The 21,096-nt window shown below is 40.6% G+C and overlaps 1 protein-coding gene across 5 annotated transcripts in view; it reads left to right on the top strand.

Moving 5' to 3' along the window:
• The window catches only part of LOC127453943 (glutamate receptor ionotropic, kainate 5-like), a 95,281-nt gene that overhangs the window by 60,440 nt on the left and 13,745 nt on the right, over positions 1-21,096 (top strand). For 2 of the 5 annotated variants that reach the window (XM_051720765.1, XM_051720766.1), the window contains exons 4-11: positions 3,706-3,870; positions 4,980-5,144; positions 5,319-5,416; positions 5,529-5,694; positions 16,697-16,875; positions 18,881-18,934; positions 19,542-19,703; positions 19,804-19,956. In XM_051720765.1, the coding sequence (XP_051576725.1) occupies positions 3,753-3,870; positions 4,980-5,144; positions 5,319-5,416; positions 5,529-5,694; positions 16,697-16,875; positions 18,881-18,934; positions 19,542-19,703; positions 19,804-19,956 (1,095 nt within the window). In that variant the 5' untranslated portion in view covers positions 3,706-3,752. Of the gene's footprint in view, positions 1-3,705; positions 3,871-4,979; positions 5,145-5,318; positions 5,417-5,528; positions 5,695-15,195; positions 16,876-18,880; positions 18,935-19,541; positions 19,704-19,803; positions 19,957-21,096 lie in introns of those variants that run through there. The other 3 variants (XM_051720769.1, XM_051720767.1, XM_051720768.1) reach the window with 3 other exon arrangements.

The following is a 21,096-nucleotide window of genomic DNA, read 5'->3' on the forward strand; positions in this document are numbered from 1 at the left end:
AAACACCATATTACTGTAGTAACACCATGGTTAATTGCATTTAAACTATGGCTTCCACCAAAAAACATGGTTACTACAACATTACTATAGTAAAACCATGGTTAATATTACCTATATCAAACTCTCCGACCTTCACTGTGACCAAATCACTGTGAGGAAATAAATCTTTCTTTTCATTTTTGTTTATTATTGTAAGTAGTATTAAAGGAAATATTAATAGTGGAGACAGAAAACAGGATGGGAAAAAAGTGGGACAAAAAGCGTAATCGAACCTGGGTCATCCGGACAAAGAAAAGTACTTCCTTAATGTCATTACACCTTACGCCACTGCAGCAACACTTAAGGGTGCAGTTTGTCTCCAATTTTTGTGTTTCAAGCACACTATTTGAGTGCAAATAGATGTGCTGTGTTGCAATTGCTATAATGACACCTAGTGCAAATAGTCACTCCGTTTTTTTATTCTTCGAGAGTGGTGTGGGTATATCTGTTAGTATTCATGTAAAATTAAGCGGTATCACATGAGCAAGAGTGCTGTTGTTTCCACAGATAATAAAAACCAAGCTGATATTCAGTACACCAGCACAATTGCGAGTATGATATTGCTTTTATGCTACAGTTCTATAAACAAGAAATTAATATCTCACTTACATTTTAGAAACAATATGGTCAGTGATTAGGGGCCGAGCACCGAAGTTGTTGTGGCACCTATTGTTTTCGTTGGTTTTCTTATTAGGGGCCAAGCCTAGAACAGTGTTTCCCAACCTTTTTTCTGCCCCGGCACACTTTTTACGACTAAAAAATTAGACGCCACACCACTATCCCACATAGGCTAACCATCGTCAATATTTTTCCTTTTCAAGAATTTGTCCATGTTTTCTGTCCGTCTTAGTAGCGTGTTTACTTGTAATGTTTGAAATTTGGCTATGCAAAAAAACAAAAAACAAACAAAAAAACAAGTCACATAGGTAGGCTACGCTGTGTAAGGTCACATTTTTCAAATGTGTAATGAAAAAACAACAAATTTGCTTATTTTCTAATTTGTAGATTTGTTCTTGCAATGCCACAACAAATTACAGGGATGCAAACTCATGAGGGGCGAAAAAGGTAAGACAATCACTGGTCCACGAACATTTTTTCTGGGGATATATATATATATATATATATATATATATTTTTTTTTTTTAAAGAATAAGCTAAAAGCACCAGTTCCTGCTATTTTAGTGATTCAAGTTTATTCAAGTTTACAACTGAGCAGAATTAGCTGCAAAATAAAGAGTATTTTGGTGAGGTTTGCTTCTGTTTCACAAATTTGTTCAATTTTATGAACTGATTAGTTCAGTGACCTCTTCTGGAAATGTCACTAGGTGGCGACAAATGAGCATCTTATGTGCTATGAGTGAGTCAGTGAATCATTTAGAGTCGTTCATGACTGAAATCTGAATCTGAATGAGACATTCCATGTCTCCACAAATTTGGACAGTTTTTAAATATTTCTTGTTGCTTAGTACTCTCAAAGACATTACTGGTGAAGCAAAAACCTGTGTGTGAAAACTACTTTGGTGTAAAGTGCCGTCACTTCATAGACTTCAATGTATTCTGCAGCGCTGATGCGAGTCATGTGAAAGATCCTTAACACGTATAAATATCAGTCACTTTTGCACATTAATTATTGCTCTTCACAATCACAAAAGTGACCGATTATGTTATCAAAATGGCGAATTTCTACAAAAGGTGAGGAGTTTGGATCCCTGAAATTATTTTTTATTTTTTTTCATGCATTTATTTATTTTGTGGAATTTGATAATTTTCCATGGCACAACTGACAATCTTTCACAGCACACTAGTGTGCCATGGCACAGTGGTTGGGAAACACTGCTCTATAGCACCACCACTAGTTAAAAAATTCAGTTGTTTTTTTTTTGCATATATTTTGAACCATTTGGCCTATAAACACAATTCTTGTTTGATTACTCCCCTCTTGTTGATTCAAAAGGACCTCTTACATTAAAACTCCGCCCATTACAGTGGCCGCCATATTAGATGATGCCGTTTACAGTTTAAACTTTTCACACCCTTCAAACTTGATAGCAATGTACTGTAACTTGATTTTCCCAAACAATGGCTCAAAATAATATCCAGACCGAGCCGCACAGAAATGAGTATTCAGAATTTTTAGATTTTTACTTTTGTTTAAAAGTTACGGCATCACAAATTTAACAAGGTCGAAGTGAAAATTTATTTAAGGCTGTATCTCGGCAATGCTTTGTCCTAGCGAAACGAAACTTGGTTTGTTTCATCAGGACCATGATCTAAGGGTAAATGCACAGTTTGGAGACAGCACCATCTATGGTTCAAAAGATGTTAAAAACTGCTATTTTTGCACGTAACTTTTGAACTATATGTCCTAAAATCATGATGTTGGTGTCTTTTCAGTTACACCAATTGTTCCCATATCAGCCATACTGTCCCTCCACCATATTTCATTTGAATAAAAGTGATATATCTTTTAAAAGCATTGTCAGATTTAAAAGAAAATTGAAATGCATCATCTACATTATGTCCTGAGGATACCTGAGCAGTTTTGAGACAGCATCACCTATAGTTCAAAAGATAACCCACACTTGTGTGATGACTCTAACTTGCGATGTCTCTTTGTCTCTTTCTTGTTGAACAAGTCAGCTGAGTGGCTCAGTGTGTTTATTCACTGGACTATAGTTCAAAAGGTCCTGGGTCTAGCTGTGTACTAGAGCTTTTTGTAGTTTGATTACTGAATGTTTCAGGGCTCGTCCATGATAATTTCTGCTTTCAGGTATTCTTTTTTCTTATTTTTATTTCTCTTCTGATATGTATGTTCTTTTTTTAAAAAAAAAACCCTGATATATATCTTTTGAATGCATTGTTGAATGTAAAAGAAAAATGTTATAAATCTTCAACATTATTTCCTGAGGATACCTTAAATGTTTGGAGACAGTGCGACCTATTGTTAAAAAATTAACCCACACTTGTGTGCTGACACTAAAATTGGCATGTTTCTTTGCCATGGATGAGTTATGTTAGCTGATTGGCACATGACTATAGTTCCTAGAGTCGTGGGTTCAATCCCCACCTCAGCAAGTTATGCATTAGAAATGTGTGTTGTTCTGGATATTTTTGTATTTTGCTTACTGAATGAAAGCTGGGCTTTTCCCCAATCAAATGTTGATTTGCATCTTTGTTTAAAAGTTACATGAATATAAAGTCGATCATGATAACAGTTGGAATCGGATGTGATTCCTCTAAGCTTGGTATGTCCCTTTGTTGACTGGTGATGTTGTGGCTGTGTGGTGCAGTGGATAGCACACTGAACTGTGGAGTAGAAAGTTGTGGGTTCAAATCTGTTATGGGGCAGTGTGATCTGTGCTTGCTCTGTAAGATCTTTGGGTTGTTCAGTTGGTGCTTGGCCCTGTAAATGCTGCTTGCAGCCATATTTTTGACTGTTTTTGCTGTGTTAATGAAAATAGTTCCAAACCAAGCAATGCACAGACTTACAACCAGTCTGGAATACCGCAAGCACAGACAAGCGGAGCGATACAAACACAGTCCCAGAGTCCAGTGCTGTTATACTAAATATAAGCACTCCTGTAACACTGATTGTCCAATCGGATTAGAGAACCGGAACTAACTGTTGTATAATAAACTATTGAATTCTGTGTTCTGTTAATCTAGGGGGTGCTATAGGCAGCAGAAGGCATCTCCATGAGGAGCGGTAGAAGATGCCGGAACTGCCAGCGCTCCTGCTGTCGATTTACTTCCAATTCCTGTTAGTTACTGTGCTTACCATGCCGCCTTCTTCCCTGAGCCAGTCCCCTGTTCTGTCATCCGTTCGGATGGGTAAGACATATGGACATATATCTCACATTGTAATTAGGGCTGTCAATCAATAAAACATTTTAATCAAATTAAATACATGATATGCTGAATAATTAATACAATTAATTGCAATGAATCACATATATCAATATTTGCTGAAAAAGTCACCCAAATAAAGATCATTCAAAATATAATGATAAAAAATAATTTTTTATGTAACTTTAATTAATTTTTTAAATAAATATTATAAAAGCAAAAAACGTAATAATCATTTATAATAATAAAATAATGCTATAGTAATATCAGATATGACATTGTTTTGGCAGATGAGTAAATACTGAATGGTTTATTTCCATATAATTGAAAATAAGCCTATCACTGGCCTACAGTCCACAGAGATCCATTTTACAATTAAGGTTGTTAATCTCTCTGAGGTAAATGTACAAATGGGCACTTTTGGAGCGTATTGCAGCGATTTTAGGATGCTGTATCAAGTTAAATGTAGTTTTAAACTTCAAAAAACACATCTTGAGACCCCTACACTCTTCTCCATCCAGCTCGATGCCTGTAAAGCTGGAGTTGCGCTGACTACCCCCTACTGACTGAGACTCACAAAAACATGGATGTGGCACTTCAAGATTAATTGTTCAGTTGGTAGGAAAATTCCTTATTAACATACTATTATTATTAATATTTTTTTTAACGTGTTATTTTTTATAGAATTAATCACACTGAATTAACACATTAAATCAACAACCTTAATTGCAATTTATGGTGGACAGGCCTTCTATAAGTCTTTAAATGCTCAAGCTAGTCATGTTTATTATTATATTGTTATTACTATATTATTATATTGTCAAATCAACTTGTTTTTAAGAGAATAATAGATAAAGCACAACATATTTTTATAAATAATAAGCTCAAAAGTGCAACCAAGATCATATCAGAAATTCTATGTACAAGCATTCAAAATCATTGTGGACAAACTGATTTATTATTGGACATGATAGATGTGACCTAATTTATAAGTGTTTTAAAAGGTCAGTTTATTTAGATTATTTTTACCTATGCTTGTGATCTTACTGTCTATCTGTCTGTCTCTCTCTTTCTTTTCTTCTCTCCTCCATTAGCGGCAATTCTGGATGACAGCTCTGTCTGCGGGCGTGGGGAGCGTTTAGCTTTAGCATTAGCACGTGAGAACATTAACAGTGTAATGGAGAGCCCAACTCGTGCTCGTGTGGAAGTTGACATCTTTGAACTCCAGAAAGACTCGCAGTATGAGACTACAGATACAAGTGAGTCACACTTTCAAATGCATATATACACAAATACACACAACAACATTACTGCACACTGAACAGAAAAGGGTCAAGAGACTTTAAGGAGATTCAGTGCTGTGTACTGTGACTCAGAAAGACAGAATGAATTTGATAAAGAGGACTGAAATGCTCTATTATTTTTTGTCATAGTGTGCCAGATTCTGCCAAAGGGTGTGGTCTCTGTGATTGGCCCCGCCTCCAGTCCCGCCTCTGGTTCCATAGTCAGTCACATATGTGGGGAAAAGGAGGTGAGCCTCATTTGCATATTCTGTTGATGTTTGGTTTTGTGTCAATGCATGTCTCTCTCACTTTGTTTATTATCCTTTTGCTCTTTCATCTCTAAAATGTGCTCTTTCTCAGATCCCACATGTTAAAATTGGTCCAGAGGAGACTCCACGACTTCCTTACCTGCGCTTTGCATCTGTGACTCTGTATCCTAGCAACGAAGATCTGAGCCTGGCCATTGGAGCCATCCTATGCTCTTTCAGCTACCCATCGGCTAGTCTGGTTTGTGCTAAGGCCGAATGTGAGTCAGAAATCTCTGCCCTAACCAGCAGTTGGCCTGGTCATCCCTTGAGCTTGAATATCTACATTTATTTCACATGGAGTGCACATGATTTTTTGCATAGACTACTTAGAATTACTAGATGGAGTCTTCAGAGAAAGGCGTGTTTCTTTTTAATTTAAACAGAAAACAGATCATTTAAAATATTTCCACAGGTGTGGCCAAAAAGTAAAAAATATAAAAAGGAAAATCTGAATTTTTAAATCAATGTTTCCTCAACATCATCTCCCCATTCAAGCTTCTTCTTTCGGCAAACAGCAAACATTTGAAGGTGTTGTAATCCAGATTTAGCAACTGAGTTAGACACGCCCCCCTTTCCGAAACCCCGCCATAAAAAGGTACTGTTAAGACCATTATAATCAGAGATTGATCAGGACAGCAGAAGCACATCATCTCAGTCTTGTCAAAATCATCAGCAGCAAAAGAGTGTTCAACCCAAGCTATGAACTTACAACTGCTTGTGAAGCTGAAATTGGCATTTAACCAGCCTGTCAATCATTAACTGCCTCAGCTACCACACTTTCAGCTTCCTGCTTCCAATATCTGGGCTACCCTGTAAACGTGCAAAATGATTGACAGGCAGAAAGCACCTCAGAGCCTTCTGATTGAACAAACATTCTGACTTCATCCCGTCACATTTTTGTGCTGTTTACAGAGCCTAGCGCTGTCATAGAGACCGGTCTGATAAATCAGGACACTTAATTCAATGATATCTGTCAAGTAATAGGGAAATGTCTGCAAGCGGTTCCATAAAAAATCACTTAACAGCACTGTGAGATCATTGCTATATCAGTGTCAGACTGCTGGAATATGCATTCAAGGCTGATGAGCAAGATGTGATTACAAAAAGTTCTCGAGTACAAGCTCTGATAATGACACTGCAGTGCATCCTTTCTGCAAGCACTAACAATTACTTTGCTCTACACTAGTATAATAGGTAGCTGTGCCAATAACACATACTGCTGGGCAAATACACTGCATGTAACTGGACAACATAATGCTCACCTAATCTGAGAATAAATCTCCCCCTACTGCGCGTGTTAATGTGTGAGACACCGCCACGTATGCAGAATGCTTGTGAGTGCACTTGGACGTTTATGTGTGTTACAGTGGGCATCGCTACATACCGCTCAGCTCTGACCCAGTTGGCTGCACTATGGTTGCTATAGCAGCAGAGTAGGTGCAACTTGCCACTCATCAAGCTCATTTAAAATGGTGGCAAGAGATGGATAGAGCAGGGCTTGCTGCTGCGCCAGAGGTTGTCGTTAAACAGATAGAAAGCAATTCTGTATTCATGACTTTTTTCACATGTGATGTATGTGTGTGTTCATATTCTTGCATTTTTCTTGGCATGTACTCACTTTAATTTAGAGCACTTGATGATTATCTAATCAAAATAACTAAATATGCAACAAATCGAGAAAAAAAATCAAACAATGATGACAGATGACATAAAATATGGAATAATGGTGACAGATATAGATAACTGTATTTCCCTGTCTGTCACTCACTCGACGTTGTGTCGATGTAGTGACATTAGGGGTTCGATCTTGAGAGCCCCAATCACCTTTGCTTAAAATAGAAAAGGCCAATGAAAATTGGTGAGTGGAATTTGCATGCCACTCTCCACCCCAGACATACGGGTATAAAAGGAGATGGCGTGCACCACTCATTCAGATTTTTCTTCTGAGTCGAATGCATGTATTGTGTTCGTCCCATCACCTACACTTACGCTGCTGGATTTTACAGCGCATATCAACAGTCACCCTCGCACGGTCGAGTGTTGTGCTTCCCCTGGGCGCTTCGGCCGAGTCTACAGGTGCTAAAAGAGTATATTCTAAAGAGTATATTTTCTACTAAAAGAGCTCGCACAAACGATCGGCGTCTTTTTAAAGATGGCCTTTCGCCTTTGTGCTACTGGATGTGGCCGTTATCTCTCCCCTCCGGATAGCCATGAAATCTGTCTTGAGTGCCTGGGGCGCCAGCACGCCGAGGCAGCTTTCATGTAGGGGTTATGTTCTCATTGCGAGAACATGCCCATAAGAACGTTGTGGTCGTGGCTCACTTCCTTCTTCTTTCTTCCCATCCCAGTACGTCCTGCGCTGAAGCTCATCTGGATGAGGACATGGGAACGTTTCCACCGGCTAAGCCCCCGCAGACCCCCCCGTCCCCCAGCACGCTCATTCTACCTGGAAGAGCTGTCGAGCGATGCAGGCGTTCCGCCTCAGGGTGGATTTAATGTCTCATTCACAGCTCATGATGAGGATGAGTTATCGGTCGCAGCGTCGCAGGGTGGGCTTCTGCTGTCAGAAGCAGACGACTCTTCTGAACTCCCGCTCATGGGCGGTAGAGCTCAGGATGAGGCGGACACTGAAATAGCAGCCGTGCTCGCCCAGGCGGCTGCGAACATCGGACTAAAGTGGAACCCTCCACCTTGCCCTGAGCATTTGCGGCTGGATGATTGGTTTCTGGGATTGGAGTGTGACTCACGGCCGCCCCCCGCCCCGGTGCCTTTCTTCCCGGAAGTGCACGAGGAGCTAACGAAGTCAAGGAAGGTATCTTTTTCTGCCCGTACACGCTTCACGGGTTTGTCCATCCTAACTACCCTTGACGGCGGAGCGGCTAAGGGATACATCGAGCTTCCCCAGGTAGAGCGCGCCGTAGCGGTGCATTTATGCCCGCAGGTCGCAGCCAACTTGAGGGACCGACCAAGGCTCCCTTCAAAGGCCTGTAAGTTCTCTTCCTCGTTGATGATGAAGGCTTACAAGGCTGCCCAATTTTGGACCTGCGTGCCTTGAACAAGGCCTTACACAGGCTTCCGTTCAGGATGTTAATGCTGAAGCGCATCCTGGCATCAGTACGACATCAGGATTGGTTCGCGGTCATTGACCTGAAGGACTTTCACGTATCAATCCTTCCTCGACACAGACCCTGCCTTCGAGGGACAAGCATACCAGTACAAGGTCCTCCCCTTCGGTCTGTCCCTGTACTCTCGCATCTTTACCAAGGTCACAGAGGCTGCCCTGGCCCTGCTAAGGGAGAAGGGCATACGCATTCTCAGTTATCTCGATGACTGGCTAATCCTAGCTCACTCGTGAGATCTATTGTGCGCACAGGGACCTTGTGCTTCAGCACCTCAACCAACTCGGCTTCAGGTCAACTGGGAGAATGGCAAGCTCTCCCTTGTGCAGAGCATCTCTTTTCTCAGTATGGAGCTGGACTTGGTCACTCTCATGGCACATCTTATGACCAAGCGTGCACAGTCAGTGCTGACCTGCCTGAAAAGCTCCAGTGAAACAATTTCAGAGGCTCTTGGGGCATATGGCATACTCGGTAGCGGTTCTCCCCCTTGGGCTGATGCATATGAGACCGCTTCAGGACTGGCTACAGACTCAAGTCCCGAGGTGGGCATGGCGCCACAGCACCCAGCGTGTGACTATCACGCCACAGTGCTGTCAGAATTACAGCCCTTGGTCAGACCTGGCATTTCTATGGGCAGGCATTCCCTTAGAAGGTCTCAAGGCGTGTCATGGTCACGACAAATGCCTCGAACTCGTGCTGGGGTGCCGTGTGCAAAGTCAGGGAGGATGGGCAGCAAGTCCTGTTCGTTGCGCCGTACTGGCCCAACCGGACTTGGTTCTCAGATCTGATGCTCCTGGCAGTAGCCCCTCCCTGGCGCATTCCCCTGAGGCAGGACCTTCTGACTCAGGGGCAGGGCATGCTCTGGCACCCACGGCTAGACCTCTGGAACCTCCACGTCTGGCTCCTGGACGGGACACGGAAGACCTAGCGAACCTTTTGCCAGTGGTGGTAAATATGATCACTCAGGCCAGAGCCCCCTCTATGAGGCTGATGTATGCCTTGAAGTGGCGTCTCTTCATGAACTGGCATTCTTCCTGTAGGGAAGACCCACAGAGGTGTGCGGTTGGGTCTGTGCTGTCTTTCCTACAGGAAGGGCTGGAGAGACGGCTGTCTCCCTCTACCCTGAAGGTGTATGTGGCTGCTATAGCAGCGTATCATGATACACTGGATGGGAGACCCTCATGACAGCACGACCTGATCACCAGTTTCCTCAAAGGCATGAAGAGGTTGAATTCTCCTAGACCGCACCTGATTCCCTCTTGGGATCTCTCTTTGGTCCTACCTGCCCTATAGAAAGCCCCCTTTGAGCCCCTGGAGCAGGCCGAGCTCAGCACTTTGTCACTGAAGATGGCCCTCCTGGTGGCGCTCACTTCCATCAAGAGGGTGGCAGACCTACAGGTGCTCTCTGTCACCAGCAAATGCCTGGAGTTCGGGCCGGCACACTCTCATGTGATCTTGAGACCCCGGCCCATTACGTGTCCAAAGTTCCCACCACTCCCTTCCGGGATCAGGTGCTGAGCCTGCAAGCGCTCCCTTCAGAGGAGGAAGACCCGGCCTTGTTGTTGCTATGTCCAGTTCACACCCCTGCGCATCTATCTGGACCGCATGCAGAGCTTCAGATGCTCGGAGCAGCTCTTTGTCTGCTTTGGAAGGCAGCAGAAGGGGAAATCTGTCTCCAAATAGAGGTTGGTCCATTGGATTGTGGATGCCATTTCCTTGGCTTACCATTCACAAGAACTGCCATGCCCCTTGGGAGTCCGGGCGCACTCCACTAGAGGTGTTGCGTCCTCCTGGGCACTGGCAAGGGGGGTCTCTCTAGCAGACATATGCAGAGCTGCGGGTTGGGCTACACCCAATACCTTTGCAAGGTTTTACAACCTACGTATAGATCCGGTTTCGTCCCGAGTGTTACGGGGTAACAGCTGGTAGGCCGGGAAGCCGGTTGGGTGTACCGCTTGCATTTACGCCTTTCCCCTTTTTTCAAGGTGATAATGTGCGCTATTTTGTCCACAACGGTTCCCCGTAACTGGTGAAACCTGGATGCCTCTTTAAGTCTTAAGCACTGTTCGGTGACGAACTCAGCGGAGGAGTGACGCCACCAGGCCCAGTACTCGTGGTATGCCCCTTTTCAGGTGAGCCCGTGTACTTGGGCTCAGTGCTCCATACATGGTGATTCCCCTCTGGGTAATCCCGTGTGATGCGTTTCCACTGTTCGGTTTCCCCTCAGGTGAACCCTGTGTTTCTAATGAGTTTCCCCTCATTAGAGCTTCACTCTGCTTTGGCCACTGTTTTTGCTGTGTACCCTCTCCGTAGATAGGGTCCTCCCGGTGGCATCATTCCATATGTGAACATCCCCATTGGTAAGTCCATGTGAGGCATTCTCCACATGTTAACCTCCCTCCGCTAGGATGTGGTCTCCGTAGTGCCCTCCCTCCTGGAGATGGAAGAGCACTTCTCATCCTTATTTCAGAAGGTGCTCGGTGGGAAATTGCTTAACAGCAAATATCAGGAAAGGCCAACGCCTGTAGCCTCCTTGGGTAAGTGCCTCCTCCCCCCCTTAAAGGGACTAGGGAGACGCCTTACCTAACTCGCTGGAAGGTCATGACATGGTCGAGCACTCGCTGTGAGGCATGCAGCAGCTTGCCTGTATCCACTCTTCCGTACCTCGTGACATGGTTCAGCGCCTGTGGCATTTCTTATAGGAACCCCTAGTGTCATTACATCGACACAACGTCGAGTGAGTGACAGACAGGGAATGTCTAGGTTACTAGTGTAACCTCTGTTCCCTGATGGAGGGAACGAGATGTTGTGTCCCTCCTGCCGCGGTGCTGAACCGGCCGCTGACATGGCAGGGACTCTCTATCGGCTCCTCAGCATAAATCTGAATGAGTGGTGCACGCCATCTTCTTTTATACCCATATGTCCGGGGTGGAGAGTGGCATGCAAATTCCACTTGCCAATTCACACTGGCCTTTTCTATTTTAAGCAAAGTTGATTGGGGCTCTCAAGATCGAACCCCTAGTGTCACTACATCGACACAACGTCGAGTGAGTGACAGATGGGGAACAATATATTATATTAACTGTCTATATATTGGCAGTACCTTTCATCTGTCCTAATCATTTCTTTTTGTTCTGCATTACATAACTAACCACCAGTGTTGGCCTTTTCTATTTTAAGCAAAGGTGATTGGGGCTCTCAAGATCGAACCCCTAGTGTAACTACATTGACACAACGTCTCATTCCCTCCATCAGGGAACAGAGGTTACACTAGTAACCTAGACCAGTGTTTCCCAACCACTGTGCCATGCTAGTGTGCCGTGAAAGATTGTCAGTTGTGCCATGGATAATTATTAAATTCCACAAAATAAATAAATGCATGAAAAAAAATTACAAATAATTTCAGGGATCCAAATTTCTCCTTTCGGAGAAATTCGCCATTTTGAAACCATAATCGGTCACTTTTGTTTTGTGAAGAGCAATGATTAATGTGCAAAAGTGACTGATATTTATACGTGTTAAGGATCTTTCACATGACTCGCATCAGCGCTGCAGAATACATTGAAGTCTATGAAGTGACGCCACTTTACACCAAAGTATTTTTCACACACAGGTTTTTGCTTTACCAATAATGTCTTTGAGAGTACTAAGCAACAAGAAATATTTAAAAACTGTCCAAATTTGTGAAGAGACATTGAATGTCTCATAATTTATTTTAATTAAATATTACTTTATCGTTTACGAATATCAGAAACCCCAGTTATTGAACTAATTTAAATTCACCAAGAAAACGCTTAGACCTAAACATAAACGAGTCCTTTTATTACTTTCTGCTATCAACTGCAACTGCAAGCTTTTTTTTCCTCTTCCAAATATGTTTTCAATGTTTATTGTGCACACTTCCCGCTTTTTTACATGGCTAACTCGGTGACGCTGTCTGTAATGCTTGTCATGTGGAGGGCAATGCGGCGCTTGACGCAGGCGTTGAACGGAGCATTGATGCCTCGACTCAACTCATGTGAAATGCGCTTTACTATGACGAAAGAACATTATTGAAACTCAAAATTATTATTATTTCTCTATTATTGTTGTCTTTTCTGAAAAAAGGCATGCTCAGCAGTTTAAATAGGCTACTGTAGGAAAATATACCATAGATCTGTTTTGTGTTTATAATTCTTATACTGAAGTCAGTAGATTTGTAGCCATGCAAGTTTTAATAAAGGAGAAGGTAAGGACGTTATTAAAACTCACTATTATTGTTGTCTTTTTGGATGAAAAATAATGCTCAGACTGAAGGAAGACTATGGATCTGCTTTGTTCTTTTAATGCTTAAACACTATAAAGTCTCTTGGTAGATTTCAGTCATGAACAACTCTAAATGATTCACTGACTCACTCATAGCACATAAGATGCTCATTTGTCGCCACCTAGTGACATTTCCAGAAGAGGTCACTGAACAAATCAGTTCATAAAATTGAACAAATTTGTGAAACAGAAGAAAGCCTCACCAAAATACTCTTTATTTTGCAGCTAATTCTGCTCAGTTGTAAACTTGAATAAACTTGAATCACTAAAATAGCTGGAATTGATGCTTTTAGCTTATTCTTTAAAAAAAAAAAATATCCCCAGAAAAAATGTTCGTGGACCAGTGATTGTCTTACCTTTTTCGCCCCTCATGAGTTTGCATCCCTGTAATTTGTTGTGGCATTGCAAGAACAAATCTACAAATTAGAAAATAAGCAAATTTGTTGTTTTTTCATTACACATTTGAAAAATGTGACCTTACACAGCGTAGCCTACCTATGTGACTTGTTTTTTGTTTGTTTTTTGCTTTTTTGCATAGCCAAATTTCAAACATTACAAGTAAACATGGACAAATTCTTGAAAAGGAAAAATATTGACGATGGTTAGCCTATGTGGGATAGTGGTGTGGCGTAGAATTTTTTAGTTGTAAAAAGGGTGCCGTGGCAGAAAAAATGTTGGGAAACACTGACCTAGACATTATGTTTGCATTCACTTGAACTTGTGGGAAGAAAAAGTGCATTGTAACTACAGCATAATAACATTTTTTAAATATTTTATATCGTATAGCTTAATATCCCCACAGATCGTAATAATTCAGCCTGGACGACTAAATGCTGAGGTTTCTTAACCTAATGTACCAACGTCTAAGCCAGATACATGTGATTTTATAGATATGCCAATATATTTCTCTACTTTTTCATCGCTTAAGTCTACATTTAAAGGTGCAGCTTTGCTACCAAATGTATAAACGTTAATCAGTAAATGTTACATATGTTAATCAGTATTCATTTTAAGTGTCAGGCTCTGTGCTGAGCGTAGTCACATGTTACATCAAATCCCCACGTGAAGTCAGTAGTTGTTTTTAATGGTTGTTGGGCAAAAGTGATATATTGGTTGGCCTCTAGTCTCTGTGTATTCATGTGTCAGGGTTTCTCATTGCCATTCATTTATGACACAGTGATGCCACACACTTCCTGATAGCTTCAGCTGGTTGTCCTTTTCACTGGTGACCTCTTGTTTATCAGTCCTTGTCTGTCAAATTAAACAAGCTTTGAAGCAAGGACTACACAACTGCTAGACACATTAGAAGCCCGAGTTTTGTTCAGCAAAACAGAATTTGTTATGATTTTTGTCTCCTGAAAACATCAGGAAAACCTTGTGAGCTGCCTCACTGTATACTGCCTACATAAACAGCTACCTTCTAACGCAGCATTCTAACCATCATGGAACTTTATAAATGACTGATTTGGAATGCTTTCATAGGCAGCAACTCTGTGTGCCGCATACAGCAATAGCTCTCACCAACGGAGAGTGTTTAGGATGACATTTGACATTAGCATGCTGCTAGGCACAATACTCACACACATAAATATTGGGTAGAATAATAAAATTTTATATTACACTGAACTATTTTTAGCTATACTTTTCAGAATTTAATTAAATCTCCACTCACTGAGCACTTTATTAGGAACACTATGGTCTTATAAAGTGCTTGATGTGGTCTTCTGCTGTTGTAGCCCATCTGCCTAAATGTTCGACATGTTGTGCATTCTGAGATGCTATTCTGCTCACTACAATTGTACAGAGTGGTTATCTGAGTTACCGTAGCCTTTCTGTCAGCTCGAACCAGTCTGGCCATTCTCCGTTGACCTCTCTCATCAACAAGGCATTTCCGTCCGCAGAACTGCCACTCACTGGATGTTTTTTGCACCATTCTGATTAATATCTACAGACTGTTGTGCATGAAAATCCCAGGAGATCAGCAGTTACAGAAATACTCAAACCATCCCATCTGGCACCAACAATCATGCCACGATTGAAATCACTGAGATCGCATTTTTGCCCCATTCTGATGGTTGATGTGAATATTAACTGAAGCTCCTGACCCGTATATGTATGATTTTATTAAGTAGGTGTACAGTTGTACCTAATAAAGTGTCACAGTTTTTGTCTGACAGGACTGTGGCATCATCGTCCCATGTCTTTTTGTGAGCGCATGGTTTCGGTTGAATTCCCTGCCGTGCGCTATTTGGTCTGTCTTGTTTCATGTCCGGAGCATGGTGTCTGGATCCTGACTGCCTGTCTGGTTTGGTTTCGGCCTGTGTCGGTATCCAGACACTCATGCTCTATGTTCTGTCTGTTACTGACGTGAGTGCATCGCGCTTATGTCATCTTGGCAGATGCACTCGCGTCAATAGTTTGGCTGTCTCTCGTGAACACGTGTCTTGTGCTTCATGTCCGGAGCATGGTGTCTGGATCATGACTTCCCTGTCTGGTTCAGTTTCAGTCTGTGTCGGAACCCAGACACTCATTCTCCATGTTCTGTGTCTGTGTCTGTCTCTCGCGACTGTTGACGTGTGTTGTGCTCGCTTTGCGCTGCGCGCCCGGGTCATGAGCTGGCTTCATGTTGTGCTGAGGTTCTGTCAGTTCGGTCTGAGATTTCAGGTTTGTGTGTGGCCGAACTCTCGCACAGGTGTGTTGATTTCTCTCCCTATTTTAGTCTCCACATGTGTGCTGTCCAATGCCAGTCCATCTTGTGTATTCGTTCGGTCCTGTGTTTATCCAGTCGGTCTTGTCTGTTGGTCGTCCCTGTTGACTGATTCGTGTTTATGTTTATTCCCTATCCTTACTAGTTTCCCCTGCCCTAGCCTGGATTGCCTTTTTCCCCTTCAGGGTTGTTTTTGTTTTCCCCCTCGTGGGAGTTTGTTTATTTTTGCCTTTTATTTTCTGTATAAATAAATTCCTGTGTTTTGTGAGCTCTGCACTTGGGTCCTGAGCCTCATCATTCCTTCTGATCCTGACAATAAAGTTCCCAGTGAGTGTATATATTTATAATCAACATTTCTCTTGCCTCATCCACCATGCATTCTGGTATTGCCTTCTCCTCAAAGGATACATGGAATGCTTAGCCTTAGAATTTGGCTAAAAGAAGGGATCTTATAAGGTAACATTATTAAGATGCCTATTGTACCTTTTGGAATAGCCTTTACTTAGTGCCTATGATGCCTTTAAATGCTACCTCTGTAGGCAGCTCACTCTGTTTTGGAACAGAGCAGCAGTCACTGTCACACATGTGTCATTAACCACATGTCTGGTCTGGGTCTGATAATGTTTATTTCAATGTGTCAGAGCATTAGTGAAGTGAACTCACTTTGTAATGCACTCATTTAATTAAGGGAATAAGGAAGTAAGATGCTGAGATAGAGACAAATTTGGTGAGCTAAAGGGAATAAAGTGAAAGGAAAATCAGAATGAAAAAGTTAAATCATTGAAATAAAGAGAGCAGAAGAGGAGGTAGTGAGAGTAAGAGAGAATGAGAGTGTAGAGAGCATTGATTTCTCTTCTCCCTTAAGCTTATTAAAGTTTGGCACTGGCTTGACTGCCTCTTTCTGTGCATGTAGTCTCCCTTGAGAGCATAGCTAGTTATTTACATTTTCACTGGGCTTTTGTATTGCCACAGACTCGCACTGTCTTCACAGCAACATTGCAAATGGACTGACACATTCTTTTTTTTACAAATATAAGTCTTTCTTTATATGTTCCTTACATCTCCAGCTCTTCCTGTTTTTCCCCACAGGTCTGCTGAGGCTGGAGGAGCTGATAAGGCGTTTTCTGATCTCTCGCGAGACGCTGTCCATCAGGATGCTGGACGATAACCTTGACCCCACTCCATTACTGAAGGAGATTCGTGATGACAAAATAGCTACAATAATTATTGATGCTAATGCATCTATATCTTACCTTATACTGAAAAAGGTATGCGCAACACTGTATTTTCTGAATGCTGTTGGTTTGGCTTGTTTCACATTCATAAATTGCTCTGTGTTTTTAATGTGAAGATTGTGTAAACAAATAGTTAAACCTAATTTCCACTAATAGGGTTCATATTGGTGTCCCATTACTTTTTTTAACATTAGAGTTTTTGTTGTTGTGAGAAGTATAAGATTTATTACACAAACTATTGTCTAACAAAGAATTAATGTAGCATGAAAAACCTCAGAGGTTATGACCTTCTCCAATGTATAAAACAATTAAAATCATACAACAGTGTCATAATTTTGATATAATCTGCTGAATTGATATTCAATTCATTGTAGTAAATAACATATTTTTTATTTTTTTAATTACCAAATGTTATAAAATAAAGCAGTGCCTTACATTGTGCAACACTGTTAATGCATGATTTTACCCCATTACAAAATAATGGTGTAAAACTTTACAATAAGGTTCCATTTGTTAGCATTGGTTAACAAATTAGTAAATATGAACTAACAATTAATTTTTACATAATTTACTAACCGTAGCTAATGTTAATATCAACATATACTAATACATTTTTACTTTTACATTGTATATGTTAACACTAGTTAATGCACAATGAACTAACATGAACTAACAATAAAGAATTGTATTTTTATTAACTAACATTAACAAATATTAATTAACATTGTAAAAAATATATTGTTCATTGTCAGTTCATGAAACCTAATACATTAATTAATGGAACCTTATTGTAAAGTGTTACCATATAAACAAATAACATGCTATATAAACCCTGTTACCCAAGTTATCATAAGAAAAATGATCAAACAAATATTTTTATTTAATTTATAGGAAATATAAGTTTATCAGTATCAACTACAGTGATAGCTTAATTTAGGCTAAATTTGCAAACCTTTTACGTGCAACCCTATAACCCATTCTGCTATTCCTTTTTAAAGTTTTTTTTTCTTTCTTTTTTTTTTTTTTTTTTTTAGTGAAAATTTTTTTTTGTCTACTTAATTTCTATGATTATTTAAAAAAAGAAAACAAAAAAAAAAAAAAAAGAAAAAGAAAAGGGAAATAAAAGAATCACACAAATCAGGGTTTAAAACTGTATTCAGACATGTCCAAATTTTTGTCAGACTCAGCTCAAGGGAAAATTGGCACTTCGAGGTCAAAAGTTTTGTCAGCTAAAATCAGTCTATGCTTTCTAAATTTCTGAAATGCCCCACAGTAAAACTGAAAGGCACAGCATGTCTGATTTTCGGAAACATTTGATTAGTAATTACATTAAAATACTCCTAACCCAAACCCTAAATCTAACCCTAACATTACTGAGACCAAAAGGAATATGCTACCTCTTTGAATAAATGTGACATGAAAGGGACAATGTGTCCAATTGTCAAAAACATTTGATAAACAATTATAATACATTAATATACTCTTAACCCTAAGAGTTCACTTGTCTGAAAATTCAGCACATTTAGTCTGACTTTATGTGGAAAAATATTTGGAAATAACATGCTGATTTCCTGTGTGATCATGCTGATTTTTGTAACAGGATTGCAAAAATCATCTCTTTTTTTCAAATAAAATAAAAATAAAATAACACAAATAGTACAAATAGTAATAAATAGTAGCCTATTTATAAAATATAGAATTTAGTTTTTCTGGCCCTATTTGTTTATGTTATTTAATTTTTTAATTTTTTTTAACCTTTTATTGATTGAAAGTGCAATAAGCTTTTCAGTAAAGCTTATAGACTTATTCCAGATTCCTGTCAGTTTTTTTTTTCTTCATTTATTATCCAAGAATAATTCAGATTTGTTCAATATACCTGCATTATGTTCAGAATACTGTTCAAGGACTCCACAATGAGTACTAAAACTTTTATCCAAACCATGCATCCATCTCTCTCTCTCTCTCTTTCTCTCTCTCTCTCATTTATTCACACAAACACATATGTTAATGCTCTCTTTCTTCTTGCTTTTCATTTTAGGCATCAGAGTTGGGAATGACATCAGCATTTTACAAGTACATTCTCACCACTATGGTAAGGGAGTGGATGAGCTCTTGGCCTATTTTCCTGCAGATATATTCATGCCTGGAGCCCCAACTACTGTATTAATAATTTATCCTTATTATGCAAACCCCACTCACACTTTTCAACCCAGCCTCTCCTCACAACTCAAACTCTACACACATTAATATAACCTACAAACAGTACACACACTGTACGCACACAAGTCACTATTCTAACCTAACATATTACTCAAACCTAATGCGCACAATTAAAACCTCTAGTGGCTAGTCTAGCCTCTAAATTTACTCGAACCTAATACACAGTTCACACTGGTGAAACTTTAGTCTCTAGTCTAACATGTTAATTACACTTTACATGCACTATTGAAACTTCTAGTTGCAACTTTAACCTAACACGTTATACTGAAACGTATTCTCAGGCACATACTAAAAACTCAGACACACCATTCATAGCTTACACACAAACCATACTTCAATTTATCTGAAACTATATAATATGCACACGTTATTGTTCAAATTCCCCCCTTAAATCAGAGCAACAATATGTGTCTTTGCTGCTGTTTGATGCCATTCTTTTATGTATGTGTGTGTGTGTGTGTGTGTGTGTGTGTGTGTAGGACTTCCCATTGTTGTGGTTGGATGATATAGTGGATGATCAGTCCAATATTGTGGGCTTCTCAATGTTCAACACCTCCCACCCATTTTACCTGGAGTTTATCAGGAGCCTTAACCTGTCCTGGAGAGAGGGCTGTGAAATGAACCCATACCCTGGACCAGCAGTGAGACAACCTCAAACACATGCAAGGGCAGAAAAGCCCATGAATGTTTCTTACACACACTGCTCACATTTAACACTGTATATGTATGTGTGTGTGTTAGCTGTCATCAGCACTGCTGTTTGATGCGGTTCATGTGGTGGTGAGTGCAGTGCAGGAACTGAACCGCAGTCAGGAGATTGGCGTCAAACCTCTCAGCTGCACCTCTCCTCAAATCTGGCAGCACGGAACCAGCCTCATGAACTATCTGCGAATGGTCAGTGTGTGTATTTTAAAGGGATGAAATTTCTGTCATAAATGTAGCACCCTTATGTCGTTCCAAACCCATATCCCAGTTAGCAAAATACACTCAGGAGTTCCAGTTAGATCCTCACCTGCCGGAGACTTAACCCTCGGCCCGCTTCCGTCTGCTGTACTCAGGCCAGATGCCTGAGTACTCACTGTTCAGAGGCGGCAGTCAGTGACGTGCCAACGCTGCCGGAGTTAAGATGGAATTGGGCCGTAACTATAGTGGACAGCGTGCCACAACTGGCCCGTGTTCATTTCTGAATGTAACCATATGTACTGTATGTACACTTATTTTTCCCTCCCTGATCATCACAATCAAGAAACAATAATAATGAAACAATAAAAAAAGGCTTGTTTTATTAGCAAAAATACACATTCAACATACAGGTGCATCTCAATAAATTAGAATGTTGTGGAAAAGTTCATTTATTTCAGTAATTCAACTCAAATTGTGAAACTTGTGTATTAAATAAATTCAATGCACACAGACTGAAGTAGTTTAAGTCTTTGGTTCTTTGAATTGTGATGATTTTGGCTCACATTTAACAAAAACCCACCAATTCACTATCTCAACAAATCAGAATACATCATAAGACCAATAAAAAAAACATTTTTAGTGAATTGTTGGCCTTCTGGAAAGTATGTTCATTTACTGTATATGTACTCAATACTTGGTAGGGGCTCCTTTTGCTTTAATTACTGCCTCAATTCAGCGTGGCATGGAGGTGATCAGTTTGTGGCACTGCTGAGGTGGTATGGAAGCCCAGGTTTCTTTGACAGTGGCCTTCAGCTCACCTGCATTTTTTTGGTCTCTTGTTTCTCATTTTCCTCTTGACAATACCCCATAGATTCTCTATGGGGTTCAGGTCTGGTGAGTTTGCTGGCCAGTCAAGCACACCAACACCATGGTCATTTAACCAACTTTTGGTGCTTTTGGCAGTGTGGGCAGGTGCCAAATCCTGCTGGAAAATGAAATCAGCATCTTTAAAAAGCTGGTCAGCAGAAGGAAGCATGAAGTGCTCCACAATTTCTTGGTAAACGGGTGCAGTGACTTTGGTTTTCAAAAAACACAATGGACCAACACCAGCAGATGACATTGCACCCCAAA

This window comes from Myxocyprinus asiaticus, chromosome 16 (genome assembly GCF_019703515.2).
Source record: "Myxocyprinus asiaticus isolate MX2 ecotype Aquarium Trade chromosome 16, UBuf_Myxa_2, whole genome shotgun sequence".
Lineage (NCBI taxonomy): Eukaryota > Metazoa > Chordata > Actinopteri > Cypriniformes > Catostomidae > Myxocyprinus > Myxocyprinus asiaticus.